Source organism: Hakea prostrata, chromosome 2 (assembly GCF_041222555.1).
Source record: "Hakea prostrata isolate BN-2017 chromosome 2, UWA_Hpros_2, whole genome shotgun sequence".
Classification (NCBI taxonomy): Eukaryota; Viridiplantae; Streptophyta; class Magnoliopsida; order Proteales; family Proteaceae; genus Hakea; species Hakea prostrata.
In genome coordinates, this window is record NC_142601.1 from 43,407,705 (window position 1) to 43,435,406 (window position 27,702).

General features: G+C 37.5%; 1 protein-coding gene across 1 annotated transcript; it reads left to right on the plus strand.

Annotated features, from left to right (window-relative positions):
• Positions 1–14,191: 14,191 nt before the first annotated feature.
• LOC149024406 (universal stress protein PHOS34-like) lies at positions 14,192–17,551 on the plus strand. Its single transcript, XM_089143471.1, has 4 exons — positions 14,192–14,537; positions 14,668–14,771; positions 14,935–15,053; positions 17,470–17,551. Exons 1-4 carry the CDS (start codon positions 14,192–14,194, stop codon positions 17,549–17,551), a joined length of 651 nt encoding a protein of 216 aa, XP_088999597.1.
• The last annotated feature ends 10,151 nt before the right edge of the window (positions 17,552–27,702 follow it).

Sequence of the window (27,702 nt, forward strand, 5' to 3'; positions counted from 1 at the left end):
TAGCAATCATACCTCTTATAGTTGCTTTGACAATACCGTTATATATCCAATACATGATCTGTCGCAAATTGATTCGTAATTTTTTTTTTGGTGCAAAAGGAATACTTTATTAGAGAGAGAAACCAGGATTACAACCTAAAGAGAAAATATCATACAACATCAACCATCTAACATAAGTAGGAGGGGTGTGTACATGTAGGACATAGAACGCCCCTTTCTTTGGCCAAAGCATCAACAACTAAGTAGCTTCCCTAAGCACATGAGTGATGGAGATATTTTCAAAAGTATCCACTATATCCTGCGAATATCAGAAATAATAGGAAATATCTTCCATGGTACCTCCGATGTCAGAAATGAGTGCTTGGTTGTCACTTTCCAGGGCTATAGTATGCAATTTGGAATCTTTTGCCCACTGTGAAGCTTTGCGCATAGCTAGTGTTAGACCTTCTTGGATTTTCCTCAAAACCCTAATCAATAATAAAACCATGCAAGAACTAGAATACGATATTAAATTTAGAAAGTATTGGACATACTTTACACCAGACGTATATTGTAGAAGATTGATGCAAACCTTGAATGCCAAATCTGCAAAGTGACGAAGCCTTCTCCAATCTCCTCGTCTTTCTACCGTACTTCTTTCTTGTGGAGAGATAAGAGAACAAAAGAACTTGAGAGATTGGAGGGACCACATTATAGCTATTTATAATGGCAATTCCAAACCCTAGTCCATTTCCACAATGGACCGGTTTGGCCCATCGGGCAGTGCATCGGCCCGATGTGTTGAGGCCCCCATCAATTATTAACCCGAGTAATTAATCCAAGCTCATATATTGCCTAGGATAAACCTAACAGCTAGAGCCTCTAGAGTTAGAACATCATGAGTTGAAGAACCACTTCCAAAACTAAAGATCATCTTACCCTGGCAGTCTCGTGCAATTCCACCAAAACCAGCAAGATTTTTCTCCTTAAAAAAGGAGCCATCTACATTGATTTTGATAGTATTAGGGTGAGGGCTTACCCATTTAATGACTAGCATAGCTGTTATTGAGCCAATCAGAGGAACCTTGTTTGTACTATAGATCTGCAAGCCCTTCCAAATCAGGAATCTAAGCTGAGAATGCTAAGGAATGTGGGTGTCTGTAATATTCGCCGTATAAGACTTCTATAGTAGCCATAAGGCAAGAAGAGACTGGAGAGTCTTATCATCGAAATCTCTGCTCGGTGTGGAATTTAGAAATTGTATAACTGTTTCTCTGATGGTACCTATAGAAAGCAAGTCATGAAAATGCAAATCACCCTAGACCTGCCATGCATATTGTGAAGGAAAATGTGATCAGGAGATGATTCCTGGGCACCACAGAACAAACAATCTTCAGAGCACAAGCAACCCTTTAGGAGAAGTAAATCTGCCATAGGAAGTTTTGATGCAATAACTTGTAGAGAAAATGAGTGGTCCTTGGATGGAGCGGAAGTCTCCAAAGTTTCTGCCATGGGATTACGTTCGCTAATGGAAGCCTTTGATAATTCAATTGAGCACATGCAAGTCTATATGCCGATTTTACTGTGAAAATTCCCGATGTTGTCCACTGCCAGATAATGTGATCAGGTAAATCCAGCTGGGGATGCTGAATGGTCAGGATTTTGTCTACGATGGGACGAGACCACCATGTTCGAAGGACATCACGATTCCATGTATGAGTACGCTGATCAGTTAACTGAGCAATAGTGGAGGGACCCGTGGAAGCAAATGGAAAACAACCCACATCCTGCAGAGTATCAGGGATCCAATTTGAAGTCCATAAATTGATGAGATCACCATTACCTACTTGAAAAAATAAACCCTTTTTAAGCAGATCTCTACACATGAGAATGGATTTCCATCCCCAAGAATCTAAAGAGTGAGGTTGAACTTCTAGGAATGATCGGAGCCTGCAGTATTTTTGCATCATAAGACGACCCCAAAGGGATGACGATTGATTAAATAGTTTCCATGCCTTCTGAGACAGAAGTGCTAGGTTGGAAGCTTGAAGGTTTCGAATGTTGAGTCCACCTTCAGATTTTGGAGCACAGATAGTTCTCCAATCCATAGTGTGAATATGTTGTTTGTCTCCATTAGACCAATAGAAGTTACGCATAGATTTTTCAGTATCCATCATAGTAGTTGTTGGCAGTTTGAAACATGACATAAAATGAGAAGGTAAAGCGGCAAAAGTAGACTAAATGAGAATCGCTTTATCAGAAGAAGAGAACAACTTTGACTTCCATCCTTGGAGCCGTTGAGACACACGCGCTATTAGTGTATCACAATGTTTTTTCTTTAATCTCCCAGAAAATAGAGGAATACTTAGAATAAATGTCCAATTCAGAGGTAGGGGTGATATTTAAATGTATGGATAGTATCATCTTCATGCTTGCTGAAGTACTTGGACTGTAGTGTGCCATTGTTTTTTGAACATTGAGTTCTTGCCCTTATTCGTAATTGGCTACATTTGAGTTGAACACCCTGTATCTAGAATATAACTATAAATATCAATACTTGATGAAGTAATGAGGTAAGCATCTCTGCCATCACTCTAGGATCGACCTTTCGCAATACCAATAGTGGATGAATAACATCTCCATCCCTTCTTATCTTTGTCCATTCTCTTTACATTTTAGACATTTCTTCTTTTGCATGACCTTCATTCTTGCAATAACAACAGATCAGTTAGCTACGTGTAGATTTTTTTTAGTACTTAAACTCATCAGACTTAACTCATCATTTCAATTGATATGCCTCTACCAAGGCACTACCTTCTCTTGATTCCCCTTACCACTATTTTTAATAAGTGTCTCACTCATCAGCAAACTAGCAATAATTTTTTAAAATTTTCAGTCCTCTTACGAAAATATGGTGCAGGCATATATATTATTGCTAAACGAATAGTTAGATGACGAAGAAAAGTACCTTATTCTCCTCTTTCATCCTCACAATCAAGAATTAACAACTTCATCAATATCTTATTGAACTCATCTAAGTACATCTCATACTTCATTCCCTTTGACAAGCAAAAACCAAATAATTATTTCTTCAAAAACATCCAAAGGTCATAGACCTAAATTTGTACATGCTCTTTGCTTTTATCCAAAACTTCCTCCGGATATATCACCTTAAAATAACCTCATGAGAGTATCCTATATGCATAAGACACAACAATGGATCATATTTCTCTCTAAACCCCTCAATTCTTGCCACTCATTGTTTCTAGACTTTTCTTTTTATTTCTTCGTAAAAGCTTTGATTGTCTACACCTACATAAGAATATTCTTCATCCATCATTTCCTCAAGTTGGAGTTATTGCAGCCATTAAATCATTGTGAAACTTGAATTCTATTGTAGTTGGTTTATAGAGCCGGGTAACAGAACCGGGGGGGGGGGGGGGGTTGTTTCAATGTCTTACAAATTTTCTTCCTTTTAAGTCCACTAAGTTTAATGCCAAAAATAGGGTCATTTACATGGCATTTTCTTACAATCAAGAACCATTCCAACTGGCCTTTGTACCCTTTTGGGACTGCTTTGCTCAAAATCGAAGGATGAAAAACAAATTGCTGTAGAAAATGGGTATTCCTAAATTGGTTGCGAGGGACTTTTTACCTACAATAGGAAAAATATATGATATTGTGCTACAACAGTGACACACAATAGTAGCAACCAACAACCTTATCCCAAATAAATGCGGTAGGCTACATGGTTCCTTACCTTTCAGCTAGTTCTATTTGAAGTCTTACATGATAAAATACCTAGCCATTGATTTTTTTTTTCTTTTCCTCACCACTTCTCATGAGTTGATTTTAGGTCTGTACCTGAAATTTTCATGGATTAGACCATTTCTTTGAATTGAAGCACTCAAAGGTCTTCATTGAACATGGACGTGTCACCTCAAACAACTTTTTAATTGTAGCTAACCATGAACCAAAGCTTTTTCAAGAGTAGTTATGACATAATCATTTCTTCATATTTCCTGGTTTTGTTACTCATCCATCTCAACATCTTTGTATCTACTACAAAATATATATAGTTTCTTAGTGTTTTGCGCCATATATCATAGTAGGTTTTAAAATGGTCTTATAATTTTTTTTTTTGTGTTTGATCACATAAAAACCCCAAACACACCTCTCAATTTCGTCCATCCTATTAGTTCTCTAGTAACATCATCTTCTATATCACCTTCTTTATTAAAGATTCATGCAAGATACTTAAAAAAGTTACTTTGCAAAATCTCCTTTTCTTCAAGTTTCACAACCTTATTAGATGTCCATGTGTGATAGAAGTTACACATTTGATATTCCATCTTCATTCTACTTACCTTAAAATATTTTGATTCCAAAGCTTTTTTCATTCCCCATAATTCTGTCTCTTTTACCAAAACAATTTCATTAGCAAGAAGATACACCAAGAATTAGATCTTGAATGTCTCGAGTTAAATCATCCATGATAAGTGAAAGTAAATAAGGGCTTGAAGGTAATCCTTATTCTCACCCAACTGAGATTGGGAATTCACTACCTTGTTGGCTCCTCTCCCTTCTTACACTATCATTGGCATCGCTTATATCTTCAACCCTGTCCATGTAAGTACTAGAACTTTTATGTTTTTTGGTACTAGTTGGATCAACAGAAATTGCTCGGGTGTGGCGCAGTTGCAGTGAATGGTCGAGATCGTCCATTTCTGAAAATGTGTTTTCACACTTTTGAGAACGGACAGTCGAGATCTCGATCTCGACCGTTCACAACATAGTACTGCACGCTCAGCATTGAAGTTGAACTTTGGATCAACTCTCTAGGGACATTACCCTAGGATTTTTTTTAAGTCAACAACGACCATATGAAGATCCTTTTTGCATTTCCTATACATTTACAGTAGTCTCCTAATTAGGTAAATATTGCTTCTATTATAGATTTTCATGGCATGAAGCCAAATTCTTTGTTATAGTGGTTTCTTGTCTCAGTTGGGTTTCAATTATTCTGACATTATTTCATACTATGATTCATCAGCTTTATGTCTATATAGTTATTGTATCTAGCTCTATATGATATGGTGCTAACAGTGTGAATATATGTTACAGGGTATTTCTTGGAAGTGTTAGTGACTACTGTGCACATCATGCCAACTGCCCTATTCTTGTTGTGAGGCCACAAAAGGGAAGAACCTAGTAAAAGTAGGGTTGATCAAGTCTATGATGTATATATTGAATGAGAAGCAGTCTTTCCTATTAATAATGCATGGTGTGGAGTTGCTCCCCCCCCCCCGGGGCGTGTCTTCTTGAGTTTGCATAAGTCTTTGTTTCATGCTCAACCGCATTGTATTACATGGTGAAATATAAGTTGCAGGTATGGTACTTGGTCCATGACATTGAAATTTCATTGTTACCATCACTTGTGCTTTATTTATGTCAGCTACATCGTTCTAATTTGTTAAAATAGGCTGAACACGAAAAACATGACAAACAGTCTAACATGGTTTAGTTGAGAAAGAACTTAACCTATCCATGGATTGAAAGGCTTCTTTGCACTAAGTCATTATGGATGAGGTTATGTTAAATGATATCGCATAAGTTTGAGAGTCTATTGTTACAAGGTTACTAGGTTTCCTAGTATGATCAACCATATCACAATAGGTTATGCGTTGGAGTTGTCTTTATCATAATCATTGTTGTAGCTCAAGTGATGTAGTTGTCTCATCTTGTAGAGTATGGCTCATGTTTCACATTGTGTTGCGACGGACACATTTCTTTGGGCCGCAGAGTTTCTTTACAGTTTGGGCTTGGGCCAAATTCGTTCTTGACAACATCAAAATCAATTTCCACATGCTTGGTTACGGCATGAAACACTGGATTGGCTGTCAAATATGTGGTAATGACATTATCACACCATAAAATTCGGGTGTAAACACCTGAAGTTCTTTAAGAGGAGAACGCGCCTAGGTAAGCTTGGCTGCAGCTTTTGCAAGTGTATGGTACTCAGATTTGGTACTGGAGGGTACAACGGTGGCTTGTTTTTGTAAGCTCCTTGAAATGAAAAGAAAGGTGGAGTCAGATCATCAGGGCAACCTGCCTAGTTAGCATTGGAAAAGGCCCTCATGTCCTCTATAAGTGTCAATGAATAGTTAATCCATATGAAATGGTCTTGGGTTGGCTGTGCAAAAATTGGCACACCCTTATTCATAAGTGCTTATTTACATAGAAGTAGATATTGGGATGGTAACTGTCACACCCCACCCGCCGGTCTCGGTTACCCGCCCGACAACCTGTGGGAGTGATCTGTCACGGGATCCACGGTTCTAGTCTATCAGTAATAATAAATGCAAGTAAAGGCAATCATGAGCAAGAATAGTTCAATAATTAAATAAAAGGATTACAGGAGTCCAAATACTCCAATAAAATAACCCAAGAAAGAATAAATAATCAAAATATAAATGAGTTCAGTGGAAGCAATCAAAAAGAGTTATATAATTTTCTTTCCAGTTTCATTTTCTAAAGCTAAATAATGTTTTTCATGAATTTCTAGAAATGGGGTCTTTCAGTTCTTCTCCATACGGTGAGCAAACTGTCTGGCAACTTGTTTCCTCCGCCCATCAATGGGGTGCTATAAGCACATTCCATGCACTTGCAGGAGCTCTCGCACAGGCTATCTCCATTTCCCATTGTCGATGCCACATCTTCTTCATACGGGAAGATTCCTTCATAGGAAACCAATCCATCTTCTTGCACATTTCCTCCATCTGTACAAGCTAATAAAACATAGACAAATAAATGAATGAGTTCTGGAGAACTCAGTAAGAACAACAATAATTCCCATTCATATGTCAAACCAGTCAAAAATGCATAAATGATAAGTATGAATGCAAAGTATGAATACCACTAAGATCTAACCATGCAAGTCTCAACAGTTGACATACTTTAAGATATACACCAGCCCTCCTCTGGGTAGGTCTAGTCACTCTAATCCGGCAAGGACTGATTACTTTTGTAGGGATCTTGGGTAAAATGGAAAGTCCACACCTGGCTCTCAAACCATGGCTGGGGTTAAGTCAACACTCTCTCACCACGACCATTGGCATGAGTACTGGCGCATGTCGGGGTTTCTAATCCAATGCAGGTCATAAAAGTAACATACTACATGAAGTCCAGATACATCCCCTATGGCACCAACCAACTCGGTTTAGTATCTTTTGCAACCTAGGAATGAGAACCCTCACAGATTGGCTACCGCTATTGGACTCCATTCCATAATCTTATGGTCATCCGCATATTGTTGGGGCGGAATGCTCTCATGACTCACGAAACCCGGTCCGTTCCTTGGACGTCTATGAGCCCAACCCTAACATAAGCAACTCTACCATTTATATGACCAACAGTGGACCAACGTCACATCACTGTCATCACGGGTCATCTGGCTTCAATTCCCCTACCGAAAGAGTAGTAGCATGTGGGGTACCTAGCCATGCAACTCTAGACTCTACCTAGGTATGTTATCCAGTAGTTATGATAGAGCTAGAGACATCAGCGAGCATGTGTCCCATACCACATCCATCTGATATCCCAAGCTAGGATATCCCAATGGAATACCCCTTCCATCAGAACCACAAACCAATCAACATCAACATATCACATTCATGATCAACAAAGTATAAGTAAAGACAGTACAAACATCAAGCATATAACAAGATTAGTATGCTAAACAAGGTTACAATAGTATATGAAATGAAAGAACAGTAATAACAGACACTGGACTAGCATGTTCAAGTCATTACATAAGAATAGGATTGTATATCCTTACCTGTAATTATGCAGAATTCTTCTAACTTGTAATCCAGAAACTATTATAAGACTTTTATTTGAAATAGAGAATACCTATATACAGGGTTACAATAAGGTAGAAGTCGAATGAATCAAATCGGATCAAAACCGAAAGTCATTTGGTCACTGGAATCCAGCCGGTCGCTCGGGCCGGTCGCTTAAGTTGAGCGACCGCCACTAGTGACCGCCCCAAAAATAGAGAGTTTCAATCCGAAACTCAGGCTTCTGATCATCCATTTTCAATCCGAATTTTGAATGATCATAGTTTGAATCTCAAATCTAACACTCCTATAACCACGGGTGATACTAAACCTAACCAAAGACACCAAATTGGTTATCCAGAAACCTCCCTCTTGATTAGATCAGCCATTTTCACGAAAGCAGGGTTTCGTTTTCGGATCTGATCTCACCAAGATCAACAAAAAGGTAGGCAATGCAATAGAAGGATCAACAACAACCAAAGAGAAACACTAATCTACTTTTATCATAGCAAGTGGTGAAGCATGAGTGAACAGGGAATCACTTACCTCAATCAAATGAACTATGAAAGACAGTAGAACCTTCTGGGACTCTAACAGCACTTCAAAACTGCTTCCAGCACGTCTCCATAGCCGTCTAAGCTCCAAAAACGGTAATCCTGAATGTAATATTCGTAAAATAGGCGAGGGTTACTATTTATAGGAGTCAGGGGGCAAAATAGGGCAAAATCCGGCAATCAGGACCAGGCGGTCGCCTGGTTTAATCAACCGCCACTAGCAACCGCACCCAAGTATATTGCTATACAAGGGTGCTTTGCTTAGGGGGTTGATACCCAATGACAACCTAACCCTAATGAAGACATGGGGGAGGTCTTACCTTCATTCCGGACATTTATGGACGTACATCACTTGCCTTCCAGAAGTCCAACTACCAAGCAAGGCAGGCTCTTCACCAAAAGAATGCAGATCCATGGGTTCAGGGTATGGATCATGGACTTCTATCAAGACGCTCCACAAATTTACCTGGCTAGACCTTCGGGTTCTCGGACTTGCAATACGGATCCCTGGTTAGAAATATGGGGGTTGTTACAGTAACCAATGTACAATCCACCATGTTTGCGTTGGTCAAAAGGTCAACAATATACTAATGTTGGGTATTGCATAATCGAACAGTGTAACAGACATTCCAAGGAAGTAATGCAGGGGCCCTTGCCTTATAGTGCTCTGTAGCACCATCCTTTTTTTTTTTTTCTCTTGACGTGAAAGGCCCCTTTACACCCTATGGTATTTTCACCTAGTTGGGGGGGGGGGGGGAGTCCATGTTATTCTTAAGCAATGCAATAAACTCATCATCCTTGGCTGTCTCCATTGAAGGGACCTACTAGCTAAGGCAAAGGAAGTTGGTCCACTGGTGGCCATATTAGTCTAAGAGGCTGAGAAAAGTCTAGGCCAGTGACCATCTTTAGACCTAGTTACAGTTAAGTATATTCCTAACACTTCACAAACAACCCTGGCCGAACCTAGGGTTGCCCTAGCTTCCACATCATCTCCACCTATCAAGGGTATTTTTGGAAGGACACATGGATAAATAAAAGCCTTGGCCATCCTTATCTCCAATGGAAGATAATATCCAGAGTTCTGCCTTATCTAAAATAAAGATGGATCTTCAAAATTCTACATCATCTCAAACAGTTGAATCTTCAGAATTCTACATTATCAAACACACAAGTATCTGAAGATTATAGTATCTTAACAACCAAAGCATCTTTAGATTTGTACCTTATCTCAACAACCAAAGCATATTTAGAGTTCTACCTTATCTTAAACACAAGAAATAACGTCAATGTAAAACTCTAGTAGCTAGCCTTACTTGTGTAAATAGAACTCTACTAGAGTGCAAGATTGCTAGACTTGTGATGAATAAGGACTCTAGTTTATATATGTGAGATGTATCGCAACCACAAATAATGAAAGAAGCTAATCATTGTCTCCTTGGATGTAGGTTGCATATTACATCTGAGTCATGTAAACATTGTTCTAATCTCTCTCTCATTAGAGCTTCAGGTACCTTTCCCTAAAGGGATTTCTCTCAATCAAGCTGGCTGAAATGGATTACCTTTTATGGAGATCTCAAATTGTACCTCTTCTCAATATGTATGAACTTTATGGCATTGTGGATGGAAACTCTCTTTGGCCACCCACTACCATTCTTGTATCCCCCTCTGATGGCACTAATGATGCTATTTTTAAGCCAAACCCTAAATATCAATATGGAATCACCAAGATCAATTACTGATGTGTTGGCTCATTGCTTCCCTAATAGAATCGGTTCATGCCCAGATTGTTGGATGCACCACTTTTCATAATGTGTAGTTGCAACTCAAGCAATCTATTCAACTTTTTCGTGCGCTTGTATTATGCAACTTCATCTCCCAATTCAAAACGTTAAAAGTGGTAACAATAGTATTCGTGACTACCTCTTTCGAATCAAGACTATTTTTTACTAACTTGCAGCTGCGGGAAAGCCCGACAATGATAAGAATTGTGTCTTCATGAGTTGAATGGTTTGAGAGTTAATTACTCTCCAATTATGACCACCGTTACAACTCCCGGTTCCCCCATCACTTGTGGTGAATTACGACGTATTTTGTTGACTAAAGAAATCTGTTTAAAAGATAAACACTCTAATTTTGATACATCTCAACCTATGGCTTAGCAATCATTCTAGAGGACTTCTCCCTCCAAAACATCCCTATAGTGGATGTTTCAATTCTAATCATCCTTCATATTCATCTCGGTCATCCTCATCTCATTCTGGAGGCCATGGATCAAGAATTGTTTGTTTAGATCTATGATCGTCCTAACCACAAACCCAAGGATTGTTACCAACACTTCAATAATGCATATCAAGGTACACTAAGCACACCTCCTTCTGTGAATATTTCAGATATTGGAATTGCTCCAATTTTAGATGAAAATTGGTATCATGATTCTAGAGTGACACACCATATTACCTACTCTCTTGAGAATCTTCATGTCACTCAACCCTACACTAGATTAGACCATTCAAGTTGGGAATGGTGTTGGACTACCTATTAGCAACAGGTACCATCTCTATTCGTATGACTTCTTCTCCTATATATATATATATATATATATATATATATATATATATATATATATATATATATATATATATTTGGTTCTTCATGTGCCCTCTATATGCAATAATTTATTATTGGTTTCACAATTCACAGGGGTTAATAATGCTATGTTGTGTTTCACCTTGATGTCTTTTATGTGAAGGATTGTATGATGGGGAGATGTCTTCTTCAGAGCAGCATTAAGGATGGTTTCTATCAACTTTGCTTGGGAAATTCTCCATCTCTCCAAGCGTTAGTTAGTGAATGCACTTTTGTTTTTACTTGGCATTCACATTTGGGGCACCTTGCCTTCAAAGTTGTTAAAACTTTATTTTCAAGTTTTGATTTGCCTGTTACTTTAGAAAGTTCCAATTCTGTGTGTGGTGCTTATCAAAAGAAGAAAAGTCATAAGCTTCCCTTCCATTCTTCCAACTCTATTTTTGATGGCATATATTTGATTGTTTCAGATGTCTTGGGAACCCCCCCCCCAATTGAGTCTATTGATGGCTATTGGTATTACGTTATCTTTATGGATGATTTTAGCAAGTTTATATGGTTTTATCCTATGACTCTAAAGTCTAAAGTCGTTGGTACTTTTAGAAGGTTCAAAATGCTTGTTGATAACTTACTTTCATGACACGTTAAGCATTTTCACAATGACTATGTAGGAGAGTAAAGAACTGTATCTACTTTTCTCCAATAATCTGGAATTGAGCATAGACTTTCTTGCCCCCACACCCATGAACAAAATGGGGCCATTGAATGATGTCATCGAGATATTGTAGAGATTGTTGTATCACTTTTGGTACTTGCCCTAGAAGATTTTGGGTTCATGCTTTTGAAACAGTTGTGTTTCTGATAACTCGATTGCCTTCAAAATTTCTGAAAAATGTTTCTCCATACTTTAAATTGTTCGAAGTGATGCCTAATTATGACTCCTTACGAATTTTTAGTTGAGTGTGTTATCCTTGCTTACATCCATACAATAAGCATAAGCTAGAATTTCGGTTTACCTTGTATGTTTTCTTGGGATATAGCTCCCGTCATCATGGATATAAGTGTTTTTATCCTAACATCGAGAAAATTATTATTTTGTGCTATGCTGTATTTGATGAACAGCACTTTCCTTTCCTTGCTAGTGAGGTATCCTGCAACCCAACACAACAACTTCCCTCAATTTTATCCCCCTTCTCTTGAGGGCCCCACCAAGACTGAACCCTCCTACTAGGGTTTCTCCTACTGACTCTTACTCCCCTACACCACATATTGAATCCCACCCCTCTATGACTTCCCTAGGGTTTCCTCCCCTAGCTCAACCGAATATAGGTTTTCCTTCACCCCCTTAGCCAAATCTCCTCCACCCATCCAGTCGATTGTTTATCTCCCCTATGACTCTCATAAACCCTACCCCCAACAAACAACACTCAACCTTCAACAAAATACCCACCCCATGATTACTCGATCCAAAGCCAATCCTAGGGCTCTCCTCACTTCTAATACCACTTCTTATCCTTCCCTAAGTGAAGCTACCTCCTCTCTTGTCTCTTGCAGTGCTTGCTGTTGGCCCATTCAGCAATTGGACATTCAGAACACATCCCTTTATGGATTCCTAATGAGACTGTTTATATGAAGCAACCTCCAGGGTTCATTGATCCTCATCATCTTGTCATGTTTGTAAGCTTCATTGTTCTTTTTATAGTCATAAGCGGGTCCTTGTGCATGTTCTTTCTTTCTTTAGTATTGTTTTATTGGCTCCAAGGCTTGCATATCCTTCTTTATTTTTCATGGATCTATTAGCACTATGCAGTGGCGGAGACCGGAGGGGGCCATGGCCCCCCGGATTTTTTGAAATTGAAAGTATCCTTGTTTTTTTCCTTATTTCTCTATCTTTAAATGTGAAATACCATTATTTGGCCCCCCTCCAAAAATTAAAAATAAAAATTTAAGATAAAGATGATGGGTACAAATGTCATTCATAATCTTTATCTAATGGTTATCATTAAATTCCTAATGTTAAGGATTAAAAGGTTAAATTCTAATTAAAAACTAACTCACGATCCATGAATTTCTCCTTATATATTCTTTCCTATTTTCATTTCTATTTATTCTCTCATGAATCTCCTCTTTTATTCTTATTTTTTTCTCACACGTGTCACAAAATATTGAAGTAGTTAGCAAACTTTGGAATTTTCCTAAATCTTCTCCACATTAGGTATTCACTCTCTCTTTCTCAAATTATTCTTTTCTCTCTCTCACACTCATGAATTTTCTATTAATTTACCTAATTTTTAATGTAAACTCCACATTAAAACATAATAATATATTCTGAGGTGGGACCTACAGTGGGTCCCACATTGGCCGACATACATTCGGTCCCCCAGTGTTCAATCCTGGCTCCACCCCTGGCACTATATATATTTGGTTTATGTTGATGATATTATCTTGATTGGCAATATTACAAGGTTACTAGAACTCCTAGTATGATAAACGTAAGTTATACGTTGGAATTGAATCTTATTGTAATTGTTTGATGCAGCTCAAATGAATGTAGTTGTCTGCCATTATTTTATCAATTAATCACCAACTGCAACTTCGATTCCTTATCGTCTTCTTGTGAGATATTAAACTCTTCTTTTCATATGTGTGACATCAACACGCAGCCACATGTAGTTAGCAGAAGTTAGCAGTGCATGCATGGCAGCTGAAACAGTTTTGGTGGACCAAGACAATAAGATGGATAGCACTGGTCTAATGGTCTTGTTCTATGCATGGATGCCACGTTGTACGATACAGTTTTCTTATTTCATTTATTCTTATTTCATTGAGTTTCAGTACATGGGAAGAAATAGTTTTTGACGTCATTTTCCATTTCATGTCTGGTTGTATGAATGCTTAGGGTTGAGAGTTGGGGAAATGAGTGGTCGAGATTTCGTTTGGATTACAAATTTTGGATTTGAACTAGGCTAGACGGTGCACCGGAGCAAAGTCCAGAACCAATAACAATTGAAAACCTCAGTTCTATCGTCCAAGCCTCATTATATAAAGTTCGACTTTAGTGCTGGGACGATCGTGACCGAAATTTTGATCGATCTCAATCGTTCGGTCCTCCCTCAACGGTGTGAGGAGACATTTTTTTTTTAAATGGACGGTGGAAAAGCAATTTCCCATTATATATACAGAACTTGTCGCCTACAGAAACAGAAGAGCGGTTTGGAGTAAAAGTGGAAAGGAGAGATGGAGCCGGCAACTTTTACAAGTGAAAGACGCAGCAGTGAGTTAGGAGACGCAGGAGAAGGGAATATACAGCAGCAGGTTCAGGCAATGGCGGAAGTGGAGAAGAAACAAATGAAGGCGATGGTGGCAGTCGATGAGTGCGAAGCAAGCTTCTATGCTCTCAAGTGGGCTCTAGATCATCTCTTCGTCTCCTCGCCCTCTTCTTCTTCTTCTTCTTCTTCTTCCTCTTCTTCTTCTGAAGCTGTGGGAACACAGACTGAATCAACCCAGTGTCAAGAACGTGGCACTGTTATCCTCGTCCATGTCCAGCAGCCTTTTCATCATTTTATAGTCCCCGCCGGTCCAGGTTAATTAATTCCCTCCCACTTCCTTCGATTCTCTCTCTCTCTCTCTCTCTCTCTCTCTCTCCCCCCCCCATATTAACTCTTACCATACATGTTCCTCCCAAGCTCTAATCATTTGGTGTCGCCTTACAGTTATTCATTCAACACCTTCAGTGATGGTTGCAGTAAGGAAAGCTCAAGAACAGAATTCTGCAACATTGTTGGCCCGTCTCATGAAGTTATGCAAAGGAAGGCAGGTAAATCCAAGATCCCTCACAGAGATTAGTGTGGTCACATGTGGGTTGTACTTGTTAACTCCAAAATCACCAATAACCAAGAGCTACAATTTAAATAGCATCATAAGATCCTGGTTTTTACTTAGATAATGCTTTTAGGTATATGATTGCTAGTCTTGTTCAGGTTAAGGCCGAATCTATGATTCTTGATGGAGAACCAAAGGAAATGATTTGTGAAGCTGTGGAGCAGATACACCCTACTGTCCTAGTGGTTGGCAGCCGTGGCCTTGGCATGATCAAGAGGTAACTATTAAGCATATAAATCTCAACATATATATTGTCATTCCCAGTTTGATCCTAGATCGCTATTCCCAATCTGATCGTAGATCGCTAGTAAACTTGAAAAGACTGTCTCGCCAAATTTTTATTTTTATTTTTATATTTTACAGCACAATTTCATAATTACAAATATTAGATCATATCCCAATACAGTCTATATCTAAATGAGTAGCCATTAGTGCTAACTTCCTAATCCATTTATGGAGCACAGGGACAGAATTATATTAAAGTTAAGTTCTAGCCGTTGGACCTTTGCTGTTACAAGTACCGCCTGTAATCCAAAAAGTGTTGCCTCTAGTTCATCATCAGTCCGTATTTTACCAAAATTGATGAACCTTACATGTCCATATGTATGCTCCATCCTGCAACCTTCATCCATTTATTATAAATCTCTGCACATATTAACACATAAACCCTATTAGAAGGTATAAATGAACAAAACTGTTATTCAACAACATTAGATAGATAGTCATCATCAAGTGCGTCCTCCATTATCATGGGAGAGTCACATTACAAATTATCATGTAGCTGCATGCTACAATCCAGTTATTATCGTGGTTGTTGTTGTTTGTTTGTTTTTTTTTTTATTTTTTTTATTTATTTTAATTAATTAATTAATTAATTTATTAAAAGAGGGAAAAAGAGATTACAAGTAACATTAAACACTAAACCCCCCCCATACGCCGGTCGCTCACTATTTCCTTATCAAGTGGTAGACTCGGTTAAAAGAGCATATCTCCCAACCAAGAACCTTCTTTAAGAAAACTCTACCACATGTTCACTCACAAAGAGACTAAGTCTACCTGCCAAACAACAGTACCAGAATAAAAGACCCATGTCCAAACTAAACAAACCGATACCTTGATCTTTGCATTGCATCTCAACTCATTATCGTGTTGCTTGTGAATAAGAATTTCCATGTAGAAAGAATGCATAGGAACACAACGCCCAATTGAACAAGGTGCGGAAGAACAAGTAGACTTGGGGGAGGGTAATTTTCCCACATGGCCTCACCCTTTGTAATTTTTGTTTAGAGGTTGTTTCTCAATATGTTGACCTCAGGCTGCGACGGTGGTTGCTGCAATTGCTCGATCACTCAGACGTGTTGCTCGGCCACCAAGGAGTATAAACCTACAAAAACATACTCGACCGGGTTGGTCGAGTTACACCTCCGACGAGCTTATCAACAAAAAGGGAAAATCTAGTGGATCAAGAGAACTAGACTTTTCTTCAGAATAGATCACCTTAGAGAACTCACCTTGAGGTGATGGTGGTATGAGCCTTTAATTTATAACTGAGGGAATGCGATGATTGATTCACATTGGATTAACTCCACTAGGTCCTTGTTGGGATAGAGTTGTACTCAAAATGTAGATGATCAAATTTGGCTAGGACTCTATTAACAGTTTAGCTTTTCTTCCTTTTAGTGAAATACTTATTCCTCATTTACAGGAGGTATCTTTAGTCGTTTGATTTCTGGTTATGCTAGTACTGGTCCGACCATGGTTGGTTCAGCTCAAGCCTACTCTTGTTTGTTCCAAACATGCCCATTCGATTTTATCCATATCACCAGCCCCTAGTTTCTAGATCAGAGCTACTCGGTGATCAAGGACGGTGTATTGTACGAGCGCGCTCGCGCACTTGCGGTGTGGGCTGTAGGTGCTTTTGGTGTGTCTTATGATAATAAATTAAAGTTAATAAGCAGTACCTATTAATTAACTTGAATTCCGACATCTATGTAGGACTATATAACAAATACTTTTCTAAAATAAACAAAGGAAAGTTTCCGCACTTATAAATTCAATTTAAATGAAACATTTATTATTTTATTATATTAAAAATAATACAACATTAATTTTGTTGTATCTTAATTGTATGTGGACATGGCTTTATATAAAATCTTACAAGAGTTTTGTTGATATGCTCCCAACTCTTGAAAACGTTGCTGCCTTGGATAAGAGTTAGTGATGGTGAGAGAGTCCAACTGCTAGGTGATTCACATGAGTTGTAACTCTTCATAACAGAATTGCCTTGAGGTGATTCAGTTGGGTTGAAACTCTTCAGATCTAGCTTCTGCGATTTGCAGTGGTAAGAGTGCTTGTACGACACATGGAGGTTCTCTAACATTACCTTTCTCTAGCTTTTTGGTTTCTTGAAAACTTTGAAGTCTGCTCCCATATTAAAATATTCATTATGGCCATCAAAACACTGGGTTGAGAAACTTGAACTTTTTACTGCCATCTAATTTACAAGAAATCATAGGAACAACCTTCCAGTCTATGCCATTTACAAGAAATCCAAAGAATCTTACTTCTTCCATTTACTGCTTTGCTTAGCATCAAAGATATATTTTGTGGAGCTAACTGAATTTATGTTACAGGGCATTTTTGGGAAGCGTTAGCGACTACTGTGCACATCATGCTAAGTGCCCAATTCTCATTGTGAAACCACCATCAAAGTGAAAAAATCTAGTAATATTACAGTTGATAAAATTTGCTGGATATGTTGAATGAGAAGAAGCAGTCTTTCCTATCAAAATATGATGACTGGATTTTATTTTTCCCCTCTTCTTGAATACACAAAACTTTCTATTTCATTCTCTTATTAAATATTCAAAATCACAATGCATGGCATAATGGAATACAAGTTCCAGGCATGGTACTTGGTCCGCAGTAAGCAAGATATTCTCCCTAATCATGGTAATTTTAAAAATAAAAATGAATTAGTTCATTGAATTTAAAATTTTGGTACCAGTGATTTTAGAAAAAGGATTTTGTGACGATATTATTTTTATTATGAAAAAAATACTTATTTATTATTGATTTGAAATGATTAATAGCATTTTTTGTATGATTCATGCACCTAGGATTTTGGTACATAACATACTTGGGGGTTAGCAATAATTAATGATGATGTATCGTATGTTTTATTTGTAAGTATTGAAAAGGGAAGGGTCTTATATGTAATTATATGATCATATACGAATATTCATGCAAACACATAATTACTTATGGCGTTTTATGGTGTTTGCATACAAATAACTAATTTATTAATTTTGAGAATTATTTCATTAATTATATATTTTATCAATTCCTTTTAAGATTATGCTTCTTTTCCGGTTGAACTAAACTAGTTTTTCTAATCAGAAATAAAGTAGCAGAGGCACTCACACTCTTAAATCCAATAAGCAGCCCCTTGTCCTGCTTATATGATTCACATCATAGGAAGGGGGTTGTCGAGCATCACTAGAATTTTTCTCTCTTTCTCATGTTTTTTGTAGGTATAATTATTCGATTGTGTGTTAACACCGGTCCATTACTTAGGTCTATATTCACTTAGAGTATTTAGACCAGAGATATAATTGACATTACTATAATACGAGTGGTTAGAGTAGGTTTTATGTTATAAATAACATCTTAGATCACTATAACCATTCCATAATTTTGGGTTTCAGTTTGCTTCACATGAATTTGAAGGAAGGACTTAAGAGACTATGGAAGACTAGAGAAAGGGAACGTGAGCTAGATCTCCCAGAAGAACATTAGAGGGAATTATTCATTAATGCTTCCGTTATTAATTACATACATTACATCTAATTTAATTATTATAGAAACAATTTTGTTTATTTAGATCCAACAATTGGCATTAAAGCCAGGTCCTATAATGATTAAGATTTCTTGGAATTCATTGCTAATATATCATAGATCCATCAAAGAAAATATTTCCTTATAATGATCTTTAAAATTATATTGTGTTGAACTGAGAAACTATGATCCATGTAATTCATTGTTTGCAAAACTAACTCTTAACGAAATCGTTAAAATTCAAACAAATTTATTATTATTATTTTTTTGGAAAACTTAGAACTTGAGAAAGGAAAATTAAAAAAAATTATATTCAATGGGGTTGGTGGAAAGGATTATGTAACATTATGAAAGAAAATTGTATAAATGTACATAGTTGTTTCATTATATTAAATGAAACAATCCCACCATATATGGCTGCAGAAAAGACTACGTAACATTATGATAACATTATACATAACCCACCAAAGTAGTCATATAGATTTTTGGATAGTTTTTATTTGGACCTTTTGAGGTTTGGTTTAAGTCAGATCTGGTCCCAAAAAAATCACATCTTCTATTTGGCTCGCCTATGGTTCCTAATTATCATGATTATGTTTACAGAGCTTCATCGTTCTCTTTATGGTCTTAAGGAAGCTCATCATGCATGGTTTGACAGACTTAGTTATTTTCTTATTAAATATGAATTTATTAGCTTCAACATTGACACATAATTATTTATTTACTGGCACTATGTATATTCTGAATTATGTTGAAGATATTATCTTGACCGGCAATTCTTACTCTCTCTTGGGCCCAATTTCTATGCAAACTTGGTTTTTTAGTTTTTTTTTTTCCTCAATGATTTAGGGTCCTCTACGCTATTTTCTTTGCATGTCTGTCTCCAAAACACATGATGATATTCATCTTCCTAGCATCAATATATCTAGGATTTACTCAAAAGAGCAAACATGTCAGACTGTAAGCCTGTTTCTACTCCTATCTGTGCTACTGACAAACTGAGTAAGCTTATAGGGGAATTATTGATTGATCCTACACTCTACCATTGCATTGTTGGAGCTCTTCATTATGGTACTATGACACACCCAGATATTCAATTCGTTGTCAACGAAGTTCTGTCAATTTATACATCTTACTATTGATCATTGGTCTACTGTGAAACATTTTTTAAGGATTTAAAAAGGGTCTTCTTGTCATGGTATTTTCATTAATCGTCAATCTCGAATAAATTTTATTGGCATTTTCGGATGTTGATTGGGCTAGCTGAGCTAATGATCGAAAATCTACTTGTGGATATGCTATATTTTTGGGTTATATAATCTGATCTTTTGGAGTTCCTGAAAATAGAATGATGTTGCTCCATCTAGTACGAAGTCTGAATATCAAGCTTTGGCAAATGCAACAGCTAAACTCACCTGGCTTCAGTCTCTGCTAAAGGAGTTATATGTTTATCTGCGTGATACTCCACTTCTCTGGTGTGATAATGTTGATGCCACTTACCTCACTACAAATCCAGTATTCATACGCGCACGAAACATGTTGAGATTGATTTACATTTTATTTGAGATTAAGTTGTAGAAGGAGATCTTCAGGTTCGATATTTATCTACTAAGGACTAGCTTGCTGATATTTTCACAAAAACCCTATGACATCAATAGTTCACCACTTTACTATCCAACCTCATGGTCTCATCTCCACCCTTGAGTTTGAGGGTGTGAGTTAAGGATTTTTTTGGCACTTCACCAACAACCCTGGCCGCCACATCACCTTAAGCCATAAAGGGTGTTTTTGGAAAGACACATGGATGCACAATAACCCCGGCTGAAAACTTATCTAAAACATATTCAGAGTTTTATCTTATCTAAAACATAAGAGGTTCCTCAGAAGTCTACATTATCTCAAACAAAGTAGGAGTTTTAGAAGTCAACATTATCTCAAACACAAAAGAGTCCTTTGAGTTCTCCATCATCTCAACAACCAAAGCATTTTCAGAATTATATCTTATCTCAAACACACAAGAAAGACAGTTAATGTAAAACTCTAGTACTTAACAGTACTTGTATAAAGAGAATTGCATTAGAATGCATTAGTACTAGACTTGTGATGAACAAGGACTCTAGTTTATATATATGAGATGCATCATGATCACTAAATCAAAGGAAGCACAATTATTATCTCCGCAGACATAGGTTGCATGCACTATACAACCAAACCGCATAAAACCCTCTCATGGCTTCCTACCATCAAATTCATTCCAAAATATTTGAGGCTTATTTACCCACATTTTGTCTCTCAATCTTGCCCTTGCTCTACTTCTTAAGTCACCTGGAAAAGCCCTCATTCTGCTCCAAAAAAAAGAAGAAAATACCTCATTCTTATTTTGTGGCATTATAGGATGCAAGTTTCTTGTACATTTGATTGTATTCTTTTTCTTTCCTATTGTTAATTCTGCACAACTCATTAATGATTTTCAATTTGCGCATCTGCTTATGTGGAGCTATGCTAGGAAGCCGAAAACCTTGGCTTGATGAGTTTCCTTCCCTTCATTTTCTTTTCTTAGGGTCTTTTCATTTTATTTTTTGTGCCAACAGCCACGTATTCTGCTGCTTCCCAAGGAATTCCGCTCAAGATTTCAGATTTTCTATCCCATCGAATTTTAATTTTGTTCCTCCTTCTCCCCCTGCGGGTGCAACCATGTTCATCTCTGTCAGCTATTTGAAGTTTTAGGATTTATTTATTCCTCCCTCCTTCCCCCTCTTTTTGCAGGGTACCGCCTCTACAGCAATTATGGCTATCCATCACTACCATTTATAGGTTCTATTCCATCATCAAATTTAGCTACCTATAACTCACTACCATTTATAGGTCTACTCCATCGTCAAATTTGCATATTTTTTAGGTTGTTTTGAGTTGAGTTTATAAGATGTGGAGAAGAGTTGAGAGATTATACAATCGACAGCCTCTGTATTCATTTTCTTAGCTTAAAATCATGGTAGTCAAGTAATTCATTCATGACTACATTTTAGCTTAACTTTTGAATCATGTACTTGTATAAGAGGAAATCTTGCACTAACGGCTAGTTTAACCAAAGAACAACATGTTAAGAAAATTTTGAGTAATCCCAAGTGTCACATCCACCCAGCCGGTACCCTATCTGGCATACCGAGTGTGTGATCCACAGCTCCGAAGAACAAGTACCGAAGAAATCATCCTCCCACATATGCAATAACATAATCATGAACAGAATATAATCAATGTGTAATGATATAAACAAGAGATCCAAATAAGGAAATAAATGACAACGTAATTATAGTGCGAAAAATGATACCAAATGTGTATATAATAAAAAAGGAGTAGAGTGAGGTGGAATCTCACTCCATAGTTACAGCGGAATGTAGCTCATAAGTCTAAAAAGAAAGTACAACTGTTCTCAAAGGAAAGTAAGAAATAATCAAACTAAACTAAGAGTCTTCTATTTTATAAAGAACGTCTTCATAGATGTAGACTTCATCAATCAAACTCGGACGTTCCCACTCCATGGTAGGGCTAATCATGGTACGTAACATGATCACACGAGGAATCATTAATGTGATCTTCATAGTTGCCAGCACCTTGCGTGTAGTACGCTTCTTCAACTTGCGCTTCCTCATATTGGCCTTCATAATACTCAGTACTGTGGTAGTAATCTAACAAAAGAGATTTCACAAAAAGGAGTGAGTTCAAAAGAACTCAACAAGGCAAATTAATCCACAACAACATAAATAACATGATTGCAGAACATAACATGATGCAATGCGATATGAAACAGACAATGAATGTATGAATCTAATTCCATGTATGCTGGTCTCTGTAGGCAGACATGCTTTAAGTCATAGCACCATACTTCTTTGGGTAAGTCTCAATTCACACATCCTTGTTGGTAGTAGGTCCGGCATCCCTCGGGACAATCTATGGCTGGGGTATAAGTTACTGCTCTCTCACATCACCATTGGTCTAAGTATTGGCGCATGTCAAGGTAAAACTTAGTCCAATGCAAGTCATCTACTTAGTCATATCAACTCAGATCCAGATACGTCCATTCCTCGCCCCTGGCGATCCTTTCCGGTATCCTTCACACTAGAGTTAACATAGTCCCTGACTACGGACTCATCAACCCTACTGGTCATCCACAAATAATAGACGAGAAGCTCTCATGTTCCCTCACGGAGTGGTTACCGGTCTTGAGCGCCCTTAAGCCCAAGTCTACTATTTGCAAACCCTACCAATAAATGGCCCCCACAATGTGATTCATGTCCCCTCATAGGTTGGTTACCAGTTTTGAGCTCCCACGAATCCCCATTGCTACCATGGGTCGTTCGGTCTCAATACCCTTACGAATTAACGGGGACATCCTAGCCAAACACTGCTAGACAAGCCCTAGGTATGACAATCAATAATTCGGGAAAGTGTCAAAGGGCACCATTGGAAACATCCCATACTATTCCCACAGATGTCCAAGGACAGAAATGTCGAAAGGACACTTCCCAATCCCAAATCATACCTATTCAATCACATTCTCAGATCAATCATAACATACACAACCGATATCTCATCACATTTAAAGATACACATAAACATGATCAATCGCATATGTAACTGATAAGAATAAGTATTCATAATCAAAAGAATACATGAAGATGATACTACTATAGTCAAAGTACTTGCATCAGTAATAAAATAATAAGAAAGTACATTTATGGTAGTGAATCTAAGAGAATCCCAAAATAGAAACTAAGATTCACGCAATTTATGTAATTATGGAAATAATTGTCCTTACCTTAATTAGCTTTGATGAATATCCAAATATCAAAGAGAGAGATTCCAAACTTAGCAAATAAACCCTAAACAATGATAGATACAACATTAGGAAAGAGGCCTAAAAGATCGAAGATCAAACGAATCAAATTGAGCAAAAAACAGAGCTACTGTCTTGCTTGGTCGATTGGGTGGTAGCTTGGTTCAGTCGACCAAGGAATCGACCACCTGAAACAGTACGAAGCAAAAATGTGATTTTTGCTCCAAAACTCAATCTACAAGATCCGAAACACTACGAAACTTGGAGGAAACCTCTAGAACAGTAATCTAACACTAAAGTAGTATAGATTAGCCACTAACAATGATCAAAAACACTACTTACTAATTTGAAATCATGACTTTCTAATTTAGTAACATTCATAGCTTTCGATGAAAACATGCTATGAATCCAAAGGAAAGACTAGAGATGATCAGATCTCATTCTAGTAGATGATAAGCAAGAGATCATACATGAAAACATCGTGCGAAACAGATCTAATATGCTTAAGAAATCGAATCTAGAGCATAATCATAGTTTCATGAAGAATTCACAAAGATCATGGCAAAGATCAATATGAACATCATAAAACCCTAAGAATGAAAAGAGATTGCAGAAGAGATGGTTGCAAGGATGCAGCATCTTCTTCATAGTCTCAATCTTAAAGAAGAAACACAGTAGGAGTAGATCAATACAACATAAGAGCGATTACTAACCCTTGATTGAAGAATCGGAGATGAGAAGCTTGAAGTCTTGCAATGTTCTTCACAAACTCCAATGAGAGGCTTTGAAAGAGTCTTCCAACGTTCTCTGAGGATTTAGAAACAAAGAAGGCTATGAAACACGTACTTCTATTATATAGAGCACCAACAGACCTAAACAGAAGATTTTGTCGATTCTTGATCCTGTTGGTCAATTGGTTGGTCGATTAGCCCAATCGACCACCCAGTCGACCAAGCTAGTCAACAAGGCCAAAATAGGGAACTGAAAGCCCAATTCAAGTTCAAACCTAATGAGCTTCTCCCAACACAACATATGACTTACCTAGTATAGAGAAATGCCTTCGAATCATGTCTAACTATACTTTAAGTCCATCAACTAGACTCATCTTCAACAAGGTGTAGTTTCCTTTCTAGTTCTGAACAAGCTTCCAAGTATGGAACACCATCATCAACTTCCATGGGTTCTGGGTCAAACACCATGTCTTCCACTGAGATGGCCCATTGTTGGCTTCTTCCTTTACTCCGGGTCTTCGGACCTACAAACAACAGGGTTTTCGAGTCAAGGTTAGGGTTAGGATAGGGCTGGATTTCACACCAAGAATAATGCAATGCTAATTTATTGCATAGTCAAGGGAATATTCATAAGCAAAGGATTTTGGATAAACCAAGAATATTGCAATGGCTAGTTCATTGCATAGTCAAAGAAATATTGATAAGGATACCAATTATTGAAGAAATTATGTTTCCTAATACAAAATCCACTCTTTTGATTAGCAAATAGATTATCCCTATTTAAGGATTGTACTATTGCAAGAATCACATAGTGGAAAATTCAACAATGAGCAATTGAATCACAATAAATTGTGTTTCTTCCTTTCTTCTTCATCTCCTCCTCACTCTCTTTCTAATAACATTACATCTAATATTAAGAACCTCCAAATCTCACAGCCTTATACGGGTTCAGATATTGTTCAATTAACAAATGGCACAGGTTCGCATATATCCAACACTAGTACTACTTCATTATTTAATTCATCTTTGCCATTAAATCTTAAAAATATTTTACATGTGCCTGATATATCTAAAAGTCTATTTTCTATTTCTCAGTGTACTTGTGATAATAATACCTTTCTTGAGTTTCGTCTGACACTTTCTATGTGAAGGAATAGTCGTCAGGGAAATGTCTTCTTCAAGGCAAGCTTAAGGAAGGATTTTATTTGCTGAATCTAAATAAATTAATATCTCCAAATAAGGACTCTCCAAAAGTGATGGTCTGTGAAAAGGCATCCATCCACACTTGGCATAATAGACTTGGCCATCTTGCTCTTAAAATTGTTCGTTGCATAGCTCATGATTTTCAGTTACCAATTTCTACAAAGAGAGAGATTTTTTTTTTTTTTGTTTAATTTGTAATGCATGTCAACAAGGAAAAAGTCATAGACTTCCATATGGTTATTCAATTTCAAAATCTACTGGACTGTTGGATTTACTATTTTCAAACGTTTGGGGACTATCCCCAATCCTCTCTAGTGAAGGCTATTGTTATTAATTATGTTATATTTGTGGATGACTTTAGTAAATTTGTCTAGTATTGCCCCACTAACTGTTAAATTTGAGGTGGTGATTATTTTCTAGAAATTCAAAATTCTCATAGAGAATCTATTTGACAGTAAAATTAGAAGACTTCATAGTGATTGGGGTGGTGATCACCAAATAGTTTCAATTTTTTTTCCAACAATCTGGTATTGAGCATTACATTTATTGTCCTTATACCTATGAACAAAATGGGATGGTTGAAAGATGACATTTCCATATTGTAGGAACAAGGTTATCACTTCTTGCTCAAGCCTCAGTTCCCCAACAATTTTGGAATCATGCTTTGGGTACAACAGTGTTTCTCATAAATAGGTTGCCAACAATGGTTCTCAACAATGTCTCACCAATTTTTAAGCTTTATGGGACTCATCCGACGTATGATCATTTTAAGGTTTTCGGATGTACTTGTTACCCACTATTAGAGCCATACAATCGCCACAAGTTGGACTGCAGGTCTAGTTTCCACATATTCTTGGGATATAGTTCGTGCCATCGTGAATCCGATTGTTACCATGAAACTACTGGGAAAAATTATAATTTTCCATCATGTTGTATTTGATGAAGAAAGATTTCCATATAGAAAACCCAAACCCATCACTTCCTAATCACCAGTAACCACTCCTTCAATCTTTGGACCTCCGCCACTTATCCCTTGGGTTCCACCACAATGGCAAGATGGGATTCTACCTATGCCACAATCCACCATCACCTTCCTTCCCAATCTCCTATTCCTAATACAACCCCAACTATCCTCTCACCCTCTATACATCCAGTTGATTCACCCACCACACCCATTGCCACATCTAGTATAACTCCTCCACCATCACCATCCATTGTAGATGTCCATGTTCCATTGGTATTGACCATCTTATTCGCCTCCCTACTACAAACACCCACCCAATGATAATTATAAACAAAGATGGGACACGATGCCCAAAAACCTACAATGCTCAAACCGCCTCAAACTCCCAAACCACTAGTGAACCTACTAATTTTACAATGGCCAACAAATTCTCACTATGGCGAGCTACAATGGATTCTGAATTCATAGCCTTAGTGTAGAATGGGACCTGGACACTTGTACCACCAGATCCATCCCAAAATGTGGTCGGCTGCAAAATGGTATACTGCATTAAGCGCAAGATTGATGGCTCCATAAAATAATATATGGCTCGCCTTGTTGCTAAAGGTCTCAATCAACAAGAGGGCCTTAGTTATAATGAAAATTTCAGCCCAATTGTGAAACCCACAACGATACATCTCATCTTCTCTATTGCACTAAATTAATCATGACCCATTAGGCAACTTGACATCCAAAATGTTTTTCTTCATCAAAATCGTAGAGGAAGTATTTATGAAACAACCTCAAGGGTTCATTAATTCTCAACTACCCCAGCGTGTATGCAAATTGCATGTCTTTATATGGGCTAAAGCAAAAGCACCACGGGATTGGTTTGAACACTTGAGTTCCTTCCTATAAACCTCCCTGAGCATGATTTTGAAAGCTCCAAAATCGATACTATGAAATCCCCTATAGTCCTAACCCGAAAATCTGTATTGTAGGTCCAAGAACTCGCAACGCAAGTAGAAGACAACTGTGGGCCATCCCGATTGAGACCGTTGGATTAGAACATGAACCAATGAAAGTGGATGGTGAAGATGGTGAATCTGGAACTTTGCAAAGTTTTGAAAGAACTGACTCGAACACTGACAGACTAAGAAAATGGATTAAGAGTTCATGGCCGGCACTTTTGGAAGGTCCTAAAGATTAGGTAAAAGCCCCCTAGTATGTAAAATAATGTGGAAGAAGAACCTCAGAGAAACTGCCCTTGAAACTCACTCTTGGGGAAATTTTCCTAGTGTCTGTTGGGTATGGGTCT